At 39.0% G+C, this 16,822-nt stretch overlaps 1 protein-coding gene across 1 annotated transcript in view; it reads right to left on the bottom strand.

The window, feature by feature from the left end:
- Positions 1-16,822, bottom strand: part of JAKMIP1 (janus kinase and microtubule interacting protein 1) — a 157,062-nt gene that overhangs the window by 15,520 nt on the left and 124,720 nt on the right. The window contains exons 18-22 of the mRNA XM_068943406.1: positions 15,608-15,661; positions 14,531-14,596; positions 9,984-10,052; positions 6,538-6,615; positions 4,700-4,903 (exon numbers count right to left, since the gene is read on the bottom strand). Of these exons, the coding sequence (XP_068799507.1) occupies positions 4,700-4,903; positions 6,538-6,615; positions 9,984-10,052; positions 14,531-14,596; positions 15,608-15,661 (471 nt within the window). The remainder of the gene's footprint in view (positions 1-4,699; positions 4,904-6,537; positions 6,616-9,983; positions 10,053-14,530; positions 14,597-15,607; positions 15,662-16,822) is intronic.

The raw sequence follows: 16,822 nt of genomic DNA on the forward strand, positions 1-16,822 counted from the left end.
TACAAAAAGACTCTAACACAATTAGAAACCTCTTCTATGGCAACATATGCATAAAAGGCAGTTGAACTGCACATACCCTATGGCTAGAAGCAAATATCACAAGCTGCTCTTGACAGCTTTTTAATTAACATATATTGCCTCCCACCAATAGAAAGGATGGTGTAAATCAAAGCACCTTCTCTGAATTCAAGGGGGTATTGTCAATGTACTTCAGCTGAGGATCTGTCCCCCAGATCTGCATGTTGCACTGAGTTTAATAAAAGCTTTGTAAGCTAATCTTAGCAAGCAGATCTAATCACACGGTTTGTCTAATTTGGCTCCACAGAGAGGCATAGTTTTTTTTAATACACAGTGGATATACATGAATGATTCCATTTATATACTAATGAACAATAATAATATGGGGCTACACATGCCTAAGATGAACAGACCTACTGATGTGAAATAGGGCCTAATAGCCTAAAACATATTTATTTTACTAGAACAAAGTCAATACCCAGGGGCTAAGAACTAAGGCTTTATATCTGGACAAAGAAGCATGCAGAAAGCTGCAAAGGCTCACATTTGGCCACCCATTAACTCACTTCCTCATGCATGTCCCTGTCCTTTTCAGGCAATGCATTCCTTGGAAAGAACATTCGCCTGCTCTGTAAAACCAGTATCTCTGACAAGCTGTATTGCTAAGGGCCTTGCATGAAGCAGTTCACCTATTACGAAACCCTGCAGACCTACCTGCAATGTTCATCACATATCTTGCCCCTTTGGCATGTTGCAGTACGGTCAAGGATCATTAGATGCAGGAGGAGAGAACTCCCCTTCTCCTCCTCCATGGTGAGATCTTCTTGCACCCCCACTCTGTGTGTCTTACACACAACTATTTCTTGACTCAGAGAAGGGTGTAACTGCTCTGCCAGGATAAGCAGAGTAGTTCTCTTGAAGCCCTCACATCAGGCGCACCAGAAGGCAACAGAATCAAAGAAACAGGCCTTCTGGAAGTAAATAAACTTCCAGAGTTTCAGAGAATTTGGAGTCTTTAAATGATTATATATAGTTCCCGTTTCAGGGAAAGTTTAGAAGCGCTCGTAGCAAGGACTTTCTGTATCAAGTCTTGCAGTTCCACTGTGCTGTCACATCATTTTCCTTAACCTCCACTTCAGCAGAGGTAAGAAGGGCGGTGTGTACTGCAAAGGCAGTGTAGAGTGCACAGATATGACCTGGTCCAGACTATGCTTTTGCCAGAATAAAGAGTAAAAAATCTTTTGCTAATGCCACTATGTCAGCAAAAACTCTCGTGGCCATAAATACAATCAAGAAAAGAGGGGTTTGACTTAATATAGCATCTAGTGATGTGCTATATCTACAGCACCAAGAAAAACCTCTATCAGAGCAGCTTCATCCATACATTAGGATTCTGCCAACAAAGGAACGCCCTCATTTTTTTTAGCATTACTATCTGTCATCTGGTAGTGTAGATGAGTATAATCCAATGAGAATTATCCCTGTGACATTATTGATTCATGCTAGGTTTTGTTTTGTTTTTAAGCAGTGCACATTTGCACACAACTACTAAGTTATCAGTCTCATAAGGACCCACAAATACAACCTTCAAAAAGAAAATAACTGAGAAGAAGGTATTAAGGAAAGGATTTCAACTGCAGTTTGTTCATTCCTTATACCACAGGTAAATTAATTACCATCTTTGCCTTAGTTTTTCCTCCCTAATACAGCAGGTTAAAATAGATGACTGAAATAAATACCTTGTTAGGCAGTAAAACGCAGTATCCTCAGTATCCTTAAATGTATCCTGCAGGGCTGTAATATTAGCATGCCTAATGAGACAGGCACAACACGAAACTCTGACAACACTCTAAAAAAATGCATCAGGGGATAGAAACATAAACATCCATAGCTAATAAGGCTTGTTTTACATTAGCATTTTGGTTTAGAGTAGGTTTAGATAACTCTAAAGTTTCTTCCAAACTTGTCATATTTTACTTCCTATTATGGAGCAATCTGTGAACATATGAACTGGATTCTAACTTAGAGTGAGGATGTGCTCTAGATCTGCACAAATGCTGCAATAGCAAGCAATGCATTGGACCGCACTGAGCATAGTCCAAAGTAAACTCCTGAAGTGCATATAGCATGTGTGCTAGGTCCTCAGGAACAACTGCTTCACTCTACACTTCCAATCCTATTAGTCCACTCTAATTGTCAATGTTATAGCAGCCTAGATTGAAAGCTCTGTCCTGGGTGTCCTCCAAATGTACTCCAGTCCTCCCAATAGGGGGACACAGAAAGGTCCTTGCCAATAATGATCCTTTTGACATCTTCAGACTACGTGTCTGGTGGGAGCAAAGGACCAGACTATATCTAGTCTTATGTAAAAACCTGAGACTGCATGTTGCTCAGATATAGAGGCCTTAGCAGCAAGTGTTCAGGGAGCATGATCTGCTCCTCTCCTACCCCTTCCTGCAAATGTAGACACAGAAATGTATCATCTATCAGAAGCAGCAGAGAAAGCAACAGGCAAGCTTGAAAGAAGAGCTAAAAAGCTGTGAGCCTCTGCAGCACAGGACTGCATGGATCTGTGTTCCCAATGAGGAACATGCAGGATTTATACAACTAATAAAAATTAATATTCCTCAAATGTATAAGCTATTTCTTCAGAGGTTCTGAGCAAACACAGACTTCATTCCTTGGAGCCAGAAGGATTTCTTGGAACTTTCAGAGCTCTAACGTAACCAAAAAAGATTGATGCTGTACTCACCAGTCAGTGGCATCAGTCAACACATAACAGCATTCACACTCACTGCATTAGAATAGCTTAGCGCTCCAAATAAAATACTAAAAGTTTGGTGAGGAAATTAGACCTAAGACGACTGACAAATAACATCCATTCTCACTAATTTTTGGCTACCTTAATAATATTAAGCTTTTAACTTCTGGCTTATCTCCCCTCTGGATGAACTGTGATAAGAATCACGTTCTCTGTATCTCTCAGACAGCCAAGGTCTGATGCCACAGACTGTGCAAAGCTACACACACGCAGTAGCTATCAAAGCAGATTAAAATACTAAAAGTAGCTTATGATTCTATCTTTTTCATTTAACAAATCATCTCATTCTTTCTCATTCTCATTCATTTCTTTCCTTCTCCTTTTCTACTTCACCTCTGGGAAAGAAAAGAAAAACAACTAAAACTGAAGACATGTTTACATTTTTATTTTTCTCTTTCATTAAGGAAATGGAAAGCTGAATAAATCTTTTTTTTTGATAATCCTCAATATTTAGATATACGATATATTTTAATTCTTGACACTTTTATGATAATTTGATACTATTTTGATGATATTTTAACACCGTTGCAGCCAATATCAGCGAGAAATCTGAACTTGTTTCTACCAAGCCTAAAAGCTGCTTGAAAGACTTTGTCCTTATCTGCTAAATTGCATATATTCACCATACCCTCTCTTTCTGACACTTTGAGTACCGGCTGGTCCTTCTCCAGCTCTCTGTACACACTGACCTGGCAGCCATTAAGAAATGCAAATATTGTTTCTAATCTCCTGATCTCAATATTTTGACAAGGGAATAAGGTGAAGGGATAAGGGAATGGAGCCTTACAGCAGCACTGGCACCACAAGCACTTTGCAGCACTGTAGAATGAGGGCAGAGGAACACTGCAGTGCCTGGTCAGTACGTTACATCGGTTCTGCTCTCTATTAATGCACACATGTCTTAGCATTAATCTGCAAGGCAAATCTGAACAGAGAGCAGCTTGAACTAAAACAAATGCAGGCCCCACCTCAGTAACCAGCATCAGAGACAGCATCCTGAATGCTTCTAAAAAATACAGTCTGATACTTGGAATATGTGATTCCAGACCTGCACAGAAAACAGTTACAGCAACTGGAGGGCAGTCTCCAAGATCTAAGACATCTGGCTGCATCTTCCAGAGGTTCCTATAAAGAGGAACCACATTCCTAAGGCTTCTGCTGGAAAAACTAACACCCTAAAATACATAGGTCTTTTACTTCCCTAAATATATGCAGAGAAAAACTAGCAATCCAACCAAATGATTCTTCAGCAAATTACCATGCTTCCACAGGCCAAGAAGTTGCCTGAATCTAAGTTGCCTATATTTATCCTTCAAAAAGTACTTTAGACATTCCGGGTTTTCCTGAACTTGTTAAAAGGCATGTAAATGGCCAGCTAAAAGACTTACTATGACTTCCTCTTCCTTTCTTTTTTTTTTTTTTTAAGAACATCACACTTAGGTGTAAGAAAAAGAAAAAAAAAGGCGGGGGGACCTTTGAGCTCCTGCAGCTACTCCTTTTGCCTTTCTTCCTTTCACAGTGTTGTACACTTACAACCTTCCGTTCCAGTTTATTCCTAATTTAAGCCTTAATCTTGCAACATGCTCTTCCTGGAGTTGCCTGGAGGACTGTGTAGTTCTGCACACATGAAGTAGGTTGTGGAACAGGACCATGTAGTGGCAGGGTGACTCATTTTGTGTGTGTACCATGCCCAGCACAACAGGGTCTTAACACTGCTGACCTCCTTGCCATGGGAGCCATACAAAGAATCGACTAGGCATAATTCGACAAGGTGAGGGTGAAGTAGTGCTGTCGTTCGGGCAGTGGTGGCAACCACAGTGGTGACACCGATGTGGGGGAAGGAGAGAGAACAGGGATTACCTGCTGTGCCTGCTGCAGCAGCTCCATTCGCTCGTGCAGGATCTGGCTGTCAAACTCGCGGCTCTGCCTCAGGATCTGCCGCCGCACCTTCTCCACGGCAGCTCGCAGATCCTCCCGCTGGGCTTCAGTCAGCGACTCGCTTGCCCGCCTGCCTGGATCCTGCTGCAGGGCATTGTACAGCGTGGCTTCCAGCTCCTGGATTTTCTAATGCAACCCAAATCACACACAGACAGGCTACCATTTGAATACAGTGAGCAAACAACCCAACAACAGCTACCGGACCAGGCTAGCAAGCGAAGCCTTAGGAAGGAGGGAAGGAAGGACACAACTAGACAGCAAGCAGCGGTCGTGCGAGCGTGAAGAGCATTCCACAGAGTGCACAGAGCCGCAGGGGACCGAGTCCCACCAGGGCAACACTTTCCATTCTACTAAATAATTAATTTATTTTATTTAACTAGAGATCACCAAGTATGTTGAACAAGGGGCTGGGGGGAAGATTCAGGTGTCAGATCTGCATTCAGTATAAGACAAGGCCCCAACCCCTGATTGCTGAGGTACAAGATTAATGCAAACGAAAAGATTCCCTTCAACTGCAACTGAATTGTTAAGTCATTCCATAAAATAAAAAGCCCAGAACATATACAGGAAAAACTGTAAACAGCAGAAATCATACTGTGCTTTCTCCCTCTCTCTCTGGCCCTCCTATCCTGCCAGCCATTACTCAGAGTCTACTTCACTTGCATTGCTCCAAGTTGCCATAAGCAAATCAAGAGAGGAACGCTTGTGTACTTAAGGCCATATTAATCACTTGTCAATGTCTCGCTGTTTGTCAGATTCTCATGCATAACCAAAACTGCAATATTTTGCAAAGTAGAGAGCACAGAAGAACTTCATATTCATACAGAGAGAACTCTACTCACAAGAACAGGAAGAAAGAAAACATGGCAGCATTTCTCTTAATACTGGGGTTAGCACGGTCCTATTAAAAACCACCATCAAGACTGACAATATTTAGTTCAAGAGCATCTGACAACATCCCCTTAGCCCTCATAACACCTTTGTGAGGTAGGTAATTCTATCCGTATTAGCGATGCATAAACGGTAGCACAGAGAGGTTAAATGGCTTGCCCAAGGTCACAGCGCTAGGAATAGAGCCTGCTTGCTTTATCTCAATTATCTGCTCTGAGCACTAGACCTTGCTTCTTCTCTGAAAATGTTTTCCTCACATGAAATATTCATAATGTACAAACAATTCTTCATATTTTGATTTCCTGAAGTCTTATTAGTAACAAAACGGGGTGTGCTGTTTTACTAATTCCTAGATAATTTCTAAGGCTTCCTTTGTTTTGTCGCTTAGCCTGAGAAGAGGCAAGCTTGCAGCTTTCCTTTTGAAAACTAGAAAAGGTATGGTTGGATAGGACAGCATAGCAAGGAATGGCATAGGAAGAACAGGCATTCCTAACTTGGGGTAAGTTGGCAGCAGCAAGTGTTCACAATGCCTAGGGAAGAACAACATAGGAAGAGCTCTGAAGTCACCGTTGCTATATTTTACCAGTGCCAGTCTTGTGCACACACAGACCAGCTCTTCCCATTTTACATGTACTAACAAAATGTTCGCATAATTTAGAATGAAAATTGCAGTGCAAAAACATGACACTTCCAACTACTATAAAGCATTTCCTAAGTCACCAGGTCTCCATTTAAGCAATATTTGATTTCCTAGTCTGGCAGAACAATAAGTCAATTAAAAAAGAACCCTATTTATAATTAAAAGAAAAAAACCTGTATTTTATCAAATCTATTCAAGTATGAAAATTTAATGACTGTTCTTTTCCTACCATGTAAGCCTGGTCCAGAGCTTGCTTCCTGTAGTCGAGTTCTTCCTCTAAATAACCCTTCTGTTTACTGAACAGGTCCTGAGCAATAATAAAAACAAGGGACGGTTTGTTCTTTTTCCTAATTCATGAAGAATCATAAATGCCGTCATTTTTATGTGAGCTTTCCACTTGAAAGCAAAATAAAATCCATAGCCAATGATCATATTCTTCATAAGGATGTTTGGAATATTAAATTTACAGTATTAGCACTTAAAATACAAGTATCGTATTAACCAGTTGTACCCAGAAAGTTCAGACCTCTAAAGCAGTGTACAAACCTGCCTTGACCTGACAGAGGCGCACCCAAAGGCTGGAAGGTGAATGTGCATGCAATGCAGTTCAATAGCCATTATTTGCACAGGGCAGGCCAAGGGAGGGAGAAGAGTCACAGCACCCGGAGGGCACTTTACTGCTTTTTTAGAAAACAATCAATATGTGCCGTAAAGGAAGTCATGCTGCAAACTTTGATCTGTGTTGGCCAGCCTGTTCTTCTGGGCAGGACACCATCACACCTAGGGATAGTTCCAGCTGGATTCTAGATCCCATCCCTGACAGGAAAGGTCCCTGATGCATTTGCAAAGCAGAGGTAAAAATTCAGTTCTCAACTTGTAAAGGTAGGAAGCCGACTTGAAATGGGTAAAGCGATGCCCAGAGAGGTTAAGTGACTTTAGCTAAGGAGCTGAAGAAGCTTTCAACATACCTAGAATTTATATGGAATTTTCTAAATCAAATTCACTAACTTTTAAAGAAGTAACACCTTGCAGTATACAGTTATAATACTGGCTGGGGTTTCAATGGAACTACGCATCCAAGAGCACTATGCTGAAGGAAACTGTGGGCATGTGAAGGTTGTCTGAATAGTCAAGTTAGAACTGACTGGTGACAGTGCTCTTGCAAAACATGCCTTCAGAGTCTTTTAATGATTATAAGTAGAACATTAAAAGGTTACTTGATTTTGTTAGCTTTTCTTTCAAGACAGTTGTCATGCTCAAAAATAAGAAGTAGTTCAGAAAGCAGAAAGGTCCTGTGATTGAATTTAATATTTTTCTTTTGTCTTTCTTTCTTTTCAACAAAGTTTTCCTCAACATGCAGAGTAAACCCCCAAATCAGGAGCCCTAAGATGACTCTTTGTAGATTTTACTAACTGTATAAAAAGCAAATGTTGCTGGTCTGGGTAGCTTTAATGACTTATTTTAGTGCCACAGCCATTCCTAAACACAACAAAGAATGTTGTTGCTTGCAAACTGTATCAGCTACATCAACAATACAAAAGAGATATTCAGGGTTGTCCTCAAGTCATTTATTTGGCCAAATTTTACCTTCAAATATATACACGCAACTCTGACAGTTTTTCAGTTAGTTGTACGTGTAGCACTGGCACAGAATTTGCCTAACCATAAACAGTACCTGTTCAGCTCAGCAATTTGATGGTGGAGATGGGCTGTGAGCACAAAATAACTGCAAACACATTTATGCCTACAAATGATGGCGTCCTACTTGCTAAAAACAAGTCCGAATTGGTGGCAGCAGATGCATATAAGACCATTTTTAGAGGACTAAATAAGTTACTACTGGTTTTCTGTTTAAGAACTGAAATTGTTATTATTCTGTTTTTTTAAATAAACTTTTCTGTTTATGAAGTTCTTTAGTTACTTATGAATCAATATTAAAAGTAAAAACAAAATTCATGTCAGGCTTTGATCTTAGGTCTGGGATTCAGGTATGCAAGTGTCTAGTGCTATGCTAGTCATTTTAGCTACTCGAGCAGCTTTTCCAGCAGGGCAGGGGCTCCAGCAGGTCCTATAGGTCATATTTCCCAGCTCCTTGTGGAAGTCTCCAGAACTCTGAAGAATGTAATATGACATTAGACGCTATGTTTATTCAGCTGAATCCTTCCCTGACAAACCATGTGGCATTAAATAGCTATTTTCTTTTGCGGATTACAGTAACAGCTATGTGGCTGTTGTGCAAGATGCAATTCCACTGTGCACTGTGTAACACACAAAAGGGACAGGTTTAGTCTTAACATGCTTACACGTAGCTTACACCAGAGAAGCAGAGCGTCCTGCCCAAGACTACAGAGTGGGTCAGAGGCGGAGCTACCAATGGATCCTAAAATAGCAGTGTAGTTGCCCTGACTACATTACTTCTCCAAAAGCTAATGCAAAAGGTAAGAGGCAAGGAAACAGAAGAGTAGGACCTCAGACACTTCACATGGGTTCCAAGAACAACTAAACCAGTGCTCAGCCCCTCTGAAAGTGTCATGGTAGAGTATTACTTATAAATTCATTTCATAATGTATTTTTTGGGAGACAACAATAATTGACAGTGAAGACTGTCCAATTGCTATGCTAAACAAATAAATACAGAACTATCCAGAGTACGAGTTGAAAACATCGCAGATAATAAGTTGGAAGATAATAAACTAAGTTAGAAAGCAACCGTTGTTTTCTGATTCCTTTTATAAAAGCATCTAGCATTTGTGGATTCTCTATTACTTCTACATTTTTCCATAGCAAGAGTTAAAAATAAAGAAACGCTAAATGTGGAGAGGATCTTTCCAATGTTCAAGTACAACCAGTAGGATAGGCTATACTCAAAGAGAACATATTCTGAGCACCAAGTGCACTCACTTGTTTGATTGTGGCCCAAATACACACTTCTTCAGTGGCCCTGGGCAAATCACTTAACCTCTCTGCCTCAGTTTCCCATTCTCTAAGATGGGTGTAATGCTGCTTACTTATCTACCTGGAAAAGGTGTGGCAAGGATTATTCAGTGTTTGTAAAGCCGTTTGCAGATGAGAAGCGCAGCATGCATGGTAAACTAATAAAACTGAACGCTCATTCCAAAAGTTTGGGTTCAACATATGGAAAAATCAGGTCAGCACAGCACTGAGTTTGTTACGCAATACAGAATTGCTTTTGAGAAAACGTTCCATCTTTAAGCAGAAAGACCTTGGGGCAAGAAAGGTTATCTGGAGTGAGAAAAGGTCTTTACAGTTTTTCCAGGAACTGAACACCAGAGAGCAAAGGAGTATCCTTGTTTAATTCCACTAACATAACCCCGAGATTAAAACGATGATGCTGTTGCAAGACAAGTTATTACACAGAGAAAGCACAAAGACAGTTTCACACGGTTTAGCTAATATGCTCTGTGAAGTTATGCCTTCATGTGCTATTTTGTATGTTCATCCACTGTATATGGCTTTGAGAGTTCCCTCTCACCCCAGATTTCAAGAGCACAAGCAATAAACCTCTTGAAACCTCTAGAAACCTCTTACCAATTTTACCATGAAAATTTCTGTTAAGCAAAGAAAGGCAGTAAATTAAGCTGCGTTGAAGTTCATACACTTTCCCTTGAAACGTCATTTAGCTAAATGAATTGTATTTTAATTTTCATTCCTTACCTTTTCATTCTCCAGGTCTAACATCTTCTGCGTCAACGCAGCTTCTGTCCCCTCTATCTGTTTTAACCACTACATGAACACAGCAGTAGGAAGAGGAAAAAATAAAAAATAAAGAAACAGAGCTGTTGAAAAATCTGCACTGGACATTTCGCAAGTTTTTTGCCAACATTCCCAGACATATGCTTCCCCCTTATTATCTATTTACCTTTAAATTACAAGTGAATAAACAGGCAGTGAAAACATAGGCCTAACAGAGGACACTAGGAAGTACTAGCGAAGGCTGGTTTTCTACGACAAATTAAATTTTTCATAAAAATCAAGGTACAAAGCAGACTTGGGTCAAGAATGCAAAATCAAGCTGATTGTTTCCGGCATGATATATTCAATGCTTGTTGTCCTGAATTGCAGAACCATCATATAACTTCAGGACACAGGTTCTCCATTTTTCCAGAAGGCAATTTAATCAAAAGGCAAAGTGGCAAAATTGATTGTTTATTTTGCACAATTTACTATGCCTTTCCTGGGAAGAGGCTCAGTTCACATCAGTAATGTAGACAGAATAATAAAAGGGGTAGACAGGAAGTTCATGTGGTTGCTACCATGAATCCCTTACCATTCTGGTGATAAACAGAACAATTAGAATGAAGGAGAATGATGGTCATTGCATTCCAAATGTAAAATTATATATTGTAAAAGCTAAGAGCATGGATTGAAGGCTTAATTAATTAATAACTGTGACTGAGAGTATATTAATGTTCTGCATTTAAGTTTATCAGAATGGACGGGAAAGCTCATGTCTGAGTTCTTTTATTTCTTTTTTCGTTGGCCTACAATAAGGGCACATGACTAGTTTACACAGAGCATACTTTAGACTGATGCTTCTTTTTGTAGGGCCAGCTCAACTGGATCTAGACCAGCCAGATCTTTGCCATTGATTAAGAGATAATTATCACTCTCTCCAAAGCTTTAGAGTGCTCCTATTAATTTCCCTTTACTCCTTTGGTAAGTATTATGCAACAACTTTTTTAATTCAGGTTTTTGGCAAGTTCATCAGGGCTCAGACCCAAAGGAATTAATGACATATAGCCTTTTTTTGGAAAAGATTTAGAAAGGAAATCCCCAAACATAAGGTTACAAAATATGCAAAATGTGAATTCATGAATTCATCCTGCTAGACTTTCCACTATTTAAGAGACTGACGGATAAAAATGGAAGTTTGCTTTATCTGCTTAGGAGGTTTAGCTTTGAAAACTCAGCTGAAAGAAGCAAACAGGAGTATCTTACTCCTCAGAGATTCTGCTCTGATTATAATCTTTGTTTTCATCATTTTGATGATGATAGACTGAAGGTATTCCTAATGAAAGCCTTACTGCTGATGAAGGATTCTGCAAGACAGTGAGCACTCTGAACCCTTGAAACCAACAGAAATGGGAAATCCTCAGCATCTCTCACGTTACCCTCAGTATTTGCAAATGAAGGGTTATTTGCAAAGATTAGAGGTCTAATTTTTTTGAAGAGACCAATGATATACAAATCTAAATGCTAATTCTGATCTTCCCATGTCTGGAAGCCTTTCTGGAACCAGGGGGCCTAGAAGAGACAAGCATGTATTTATGAGTCATAATCAGTTGTACTATTGAAAATAAGATGGGGGAATTATGCCAGCAGTAGTCAGAAACTTTCCTTGCCTGGCAGCTTGGCTTCCAAAAGATCACTTTCAAAGGCTGAGTAAAATAGCTTTGATCTAAATAAACAGTGAGTGTGATTAAGTACCTCACATGAATGTAATGAGCACACCATCCATGTCTCTGGTACCATTCCTTTACCAAAGGATCTAATTGCGAGATGATGATATACGATAGCTTCTTTTCATTAAGGAAGTATATGAATGCACATGGGAAGCTGGCTAGCCCTTGGATAGAGGCCATCTTAAATGGTTATAACACACTACAGAAGGTGGTGGAGTTGCTTTAGAATTCCTTTAATCTAAATTCAGTCTATACATCCTATAGAAATTAAAAGCAATAATCTTGTCTTACTCATCAGGTTTTTTTGTTTGTTTATTTTCATTTTAATTCCTCAGTGAGTGGTGTAAAACACAGGATATTACGAAAATGCGTGGCATTGTGTTTGTGCTGGTACACAGCATAAGACTATTTTCTGTTATTCCTTATCTTGGTAAACTTTGGACATGGACAGTACCTTCTGCTAAAGGATCTCCAAGCATTCTACAGTAGTGCTACAGAATATAACCAAGGCTCCATCATAACAGGTTCTTACAAGGCTGAAAGTTGCTGTTGTGCTCACCTTACAAATAATGCAGCTAAGGAACTGAGAGATAATCTGAGTTCCTCACAGTCACTCAGAAAATCTGAAGTAAAACTAGAAAATGATATTAAGCGTAAAAGCGACATCCCTGTATCAAACAATAGCACCAACCTGTCTATGGATTTATGTACGCATAAACGAATACAGAATTCAGACAGAACCAACCTATTTAACTTGTTTAACTACCTAAGTAATGGCTGCTACAGGAAAAACGAAACCCTGGGTTTAGGACTTGCCAATCAAAAAAATTTATAGTTGACTTAAAGCATTCTATAATGAAACATAGAACTCTTAATTCTGTGTGTGTTATGTCTAAATAATAGGGTACGGAACAACTCATCCTAGTGGACTAAATGGTTGAATTTGGTAGTTAAAACAGTCAGATGAAATTGCTTTTGTAGCTAAGTGGATGGCAAAAATCAGAGGTGTCTGAAATGGTGAATAACTTGGAAAGGGGTAACAGATGCATTAAAAGTCATCAGTGAACAATCTGTTTCCATTATTAGAGAAGAGAGCTCAAAGATAAGGGAAATCTTAGCTATACCTACTATTTTAAATACAAATATCATATGTGCATTGCACGTCGCTTGATTAGCCTCCACCTCAAATGTTCGCTAGTAAAAAGGGAAAAAGTTTCTTGCTTCCCAGGCTACCTTCTTGATTCAATTTGTTATCAGACTGTATTTATTAGGTAACTCTGAGGCACTTCACTAAAATTACAGAAAAATGATAGAGTCCACAGATATACGGACTATTTTCATTTCACTCCTTAAATGTAGTCTATTTATCTATATAAGATAAAAGTAAAAACTCCAACTTTCTGATGGAGTGTTCGATTTCTGGAGTAACCAGATTACATGATAAGACCACCATAAAAGTCCTTAAATGCAAACTAGGCACAGGCAGAAATGCTGTCAAAAACCAAAAAAAATTTAATCTAAAATGAAGTTATAGAAGGACTTTAGCATAAATACATAAATATCTCCTTCGTAATTTTATTTCTCTGTTGCTATAAGGAATTATTTCTATTGACAAAGCTTCCAATTCATTATTGCTGTGATCAGTTGCTAAGGGAAATAACAAAGGTAATATTATTTAGTGTATGTTCTATGTTGCACCACTCTGACTCAAACTAAACAAATTCACTAATTGCAGTGGCACTTTTCACACGAGTACGAATTGACTTGAACGATATCAACCAATCCTAAATGTTGTCCCATTTTGTACTGTATCTTTGCCCTGTGTGCTGGGGTTTTTTCTTCTCCCACATTCCACTTTTCTCATTGGATTTAAAAGGCTATGATCATCCCCATTCTCTTTTTCTTGCTATAAGGTAATGATAAGTATAATGTTTTTAGTGCTCTTCTGCAGTTGTATTTTACTTACAGCAACTACTCGGTTAAATGGAAAATCATTAAACTACCTAATTTAGGTGAGCTACATAACACATTTAGATAATGGATTATCTAAATTATATCAATTAAAGCAACGATTACCTCAACCATTACTTACTAGCCAAAAACATTGACATTTTAACTTTAAAGTTCTATTTTTAAAGCTTAGAAATGCATCTAGGAAAGATTTAAGTAGCAACCTATGTAAGGGGGGAGAAAACCTCTTCAGAGAAAAGACTAACAAGTCTTTGTTAGTTAATTCTAAGGGGCATCCTTATTCATACACCTATTGCATTCTCTCTATAACCAGAGAAGTAGAGAACCAGCCATGTGGAGCTGCATGACTTGTCTCATTATCTGTCTAGTGGAGAGTACTGTTTAGTTGGTGCTATTTATATGTCTGCTGACTTCTAGAGGAAAGAATTATAATACACTCAGGCATCTTTTTCAGTCATACATAGAAATGGGCCCAAAAGGGAACATGGTGGTATGACTTGGAAGACCTCCACAGTACCCTGGTCCTCAGAGGGCTGAGGGCACGGGCATTTCCTAGACTGAAGTCTCTTTGATTCAGTAACTTGTTATTACTTTATTCTAAGGCAATATCTCCAAAAGAAGTTTTTATTTTTAAACAGGGATTTATTTTAAAGGTTCGATTGTACCCCAACATATCACAGTCCCAACAAAGCCATGTAAGTAAGGATGAATACATGCTCCAATCCAGACGCACCTAATGGAAAAGCCATGCTTCCCTAGCAAAGTTATAAGATATCTTAGAAGACATGGTCAGTCTTTAGGCAAACAAAAATAGGTACTGAATTCTACCTTTTCACAGAGGGAAAGTACAGTCCCAGCTTGGATTATTGCAACCTGTTCTTCGTTTCTCAAATTCTAGAATACAAAAAAGTGCAGTTGCGTTTCACATTGGATTGGAAATCCATTCTTCAAACATAAGTGATAAATTTTAACTGTACTTTAAAAGCATCAATGCAAATCAGCTAAAACATTTAGCATTTTATAAACAAGACCAGAAAGAATACCATAACTGAAAATAATAAAAGCTAAAATAAGGTTACTTAGTCTCTAATCAGCAAACCACTCCCACAATGCTTTTGCAACAGACTGTAATTTAGTGAGAATTAGGGGTTTCTGTGAGGGATTTTGAATTTTTTTTTGCTGGATGGAAAAATGCCACTTCACTGGACTATAGCCAGACTCCCACTGATGACCAGAAAGCATTCCAGAACTGGACTTCCTATTAATCAAAATAATGCAAAGAAATAGCAAGTACTGTAGAAATCTCCACAGATCTTGCAGTAGGAAAAATAAATCTAGAGCTTAAAATTGGTATAATAAAGGTCTCAAACTATCAAGGCTATCTATAAATTGGATCCAGCTCCATGGATGTTTGTGCCCCAACCCCATGGCCAGGAGTTTATTCTACGTCTGATAACTCTAACAGAGAAAGAAAGAAAGGGAACCAATTATCCTTACTCTCTCTCCCAGTAAATTCACTCCTGACAGAGGCATCCTTCACTGTAGCATATGCTACTGTCACTACCCAAGAGAAACGATATGGGAAAAATTTGGACTGGCTTTGACTTCCTTATTTTTATCCCCTAACCCATTTTATATCTTATCCTTGTGCCTACCAAGGTATCTTTTTTTCCATGTCATTCAGCCAGGACCAAATCCTATCTTGAAAAAATACACTTTTCACTAACATCAGTTTACCTGAATGAATTTTCTTTTATGTTTGTAAAAGTAGTACGTAACCATTGATACTGTCGGTGCAAATAGAGGCATATAAAAATCACTTGGTGCATTCTATGCAATGGGAGCAAAGTCTGCTTAAAAAATAGCCACAAAACTAGAGTGATATTTGAAATTAAAAATTGTTACCCCATTATCGCCAAGAATATCTAGTTTCTTCATAAGTTCAGATATATTCACATCCTGGAAAAGATGTTTAACACTCATTTTTTTTTATAAAGGAGGTGAGAAACAGTTTTATATGCTACATTTTATGTACCCTCTATTCACTTCTGCATGCAAAAAGACTTGAACTGTAAATAAGTTAAACATTAATTTTGTATTGTAATTGCCAAAGTGCTATCAATACTTTCAGAAGTAAAACTAAATGACGGTCTTGGTTTTAGCAAGCAACCTGGATATCTGTGCATGAGGACAGAAGGTTCTTGTCGTGTTCACATTTACCAACCTGCTGCTGTATGCAAATGAAAGATCAAAACGGACAGGATTTTTGGTGTTTGGAGCAGACCGTGACTCTGCAGAGTCTGATGGGACAGACAGCATGAGCTGAAGCACAAAATACTTGCTAAGAGGGTTCCTTTTATTTTTCTCTCTATTTTTGAACACAAGAGTAGAGCTCCCGATCAGCCTTCCAGCAGCAGGAGGAAACGTGCACAGTGTGCTCAACATGCTCCTCCAAACCACCCTTGTGAATAGAAAGCCACATTTCTCTGCCAGTCAACCCCTAGACCCACAAAAAGCAACAAATAACTCATCCTTATTAAGGCCCAGTTATAACCTCACTGATATCAGGAGAAATACCCCACTCATACAAAAAAGAGAAGAGAAGTAAATCCACAGACTACATCTGCATTTTAAATTGAAGAGTGCCAAGGCACATTCCTAGTGCCAGAACTCTTATTTTGTATGTTAAAAAGTTGTTAGAATGGTTCATGGAACTGTTTAGCCTGGGCTAATAGGACACTCCCAAACTATTCCCAAGTATGGTCCACAGGTTCATATGGACCAGGGATCATGCCCGCTGACAGCTGGTGTGTAGCCATCCTGTTGTGGAAGGTAGGAAGTCTTATCAGCATGGGCAAAGACCAGTCCTTGCCAGGTTACTTCACTGCTGGTAAGCGGTCCAAGAACATTTAATTTACTACTACAGGCATAACATTAAGTTGCAAAACAGCAAAGAGCTAAAAAAAAAAGCCACATCTTAAAAATCAGCTTTGTTAAATGCTGACACCCTTAACTTCTGCTGATATTCAGCATTCCTTAGAAGAAGCCAACATTTTGCAAGGCTATGTCCTGGGTCACTAGTTTCATTACTCCTGGTATATAACAGGCAGGTTTGCATCT

This window comes from Struthio camelus, chromosome 4, assembly GCF_040807025.1.
Source record: "Struthio camelus isolate bStrCam1 chromosome 4, bStrCam1.hap1, whole genome shotgun sequence".
Classification (NCBI taxonomy): Eukaryota; Metazoa; Chordata; class Aves; order Struthioniformes; family Struthionidae; genus Struthio; species Struthio camelus.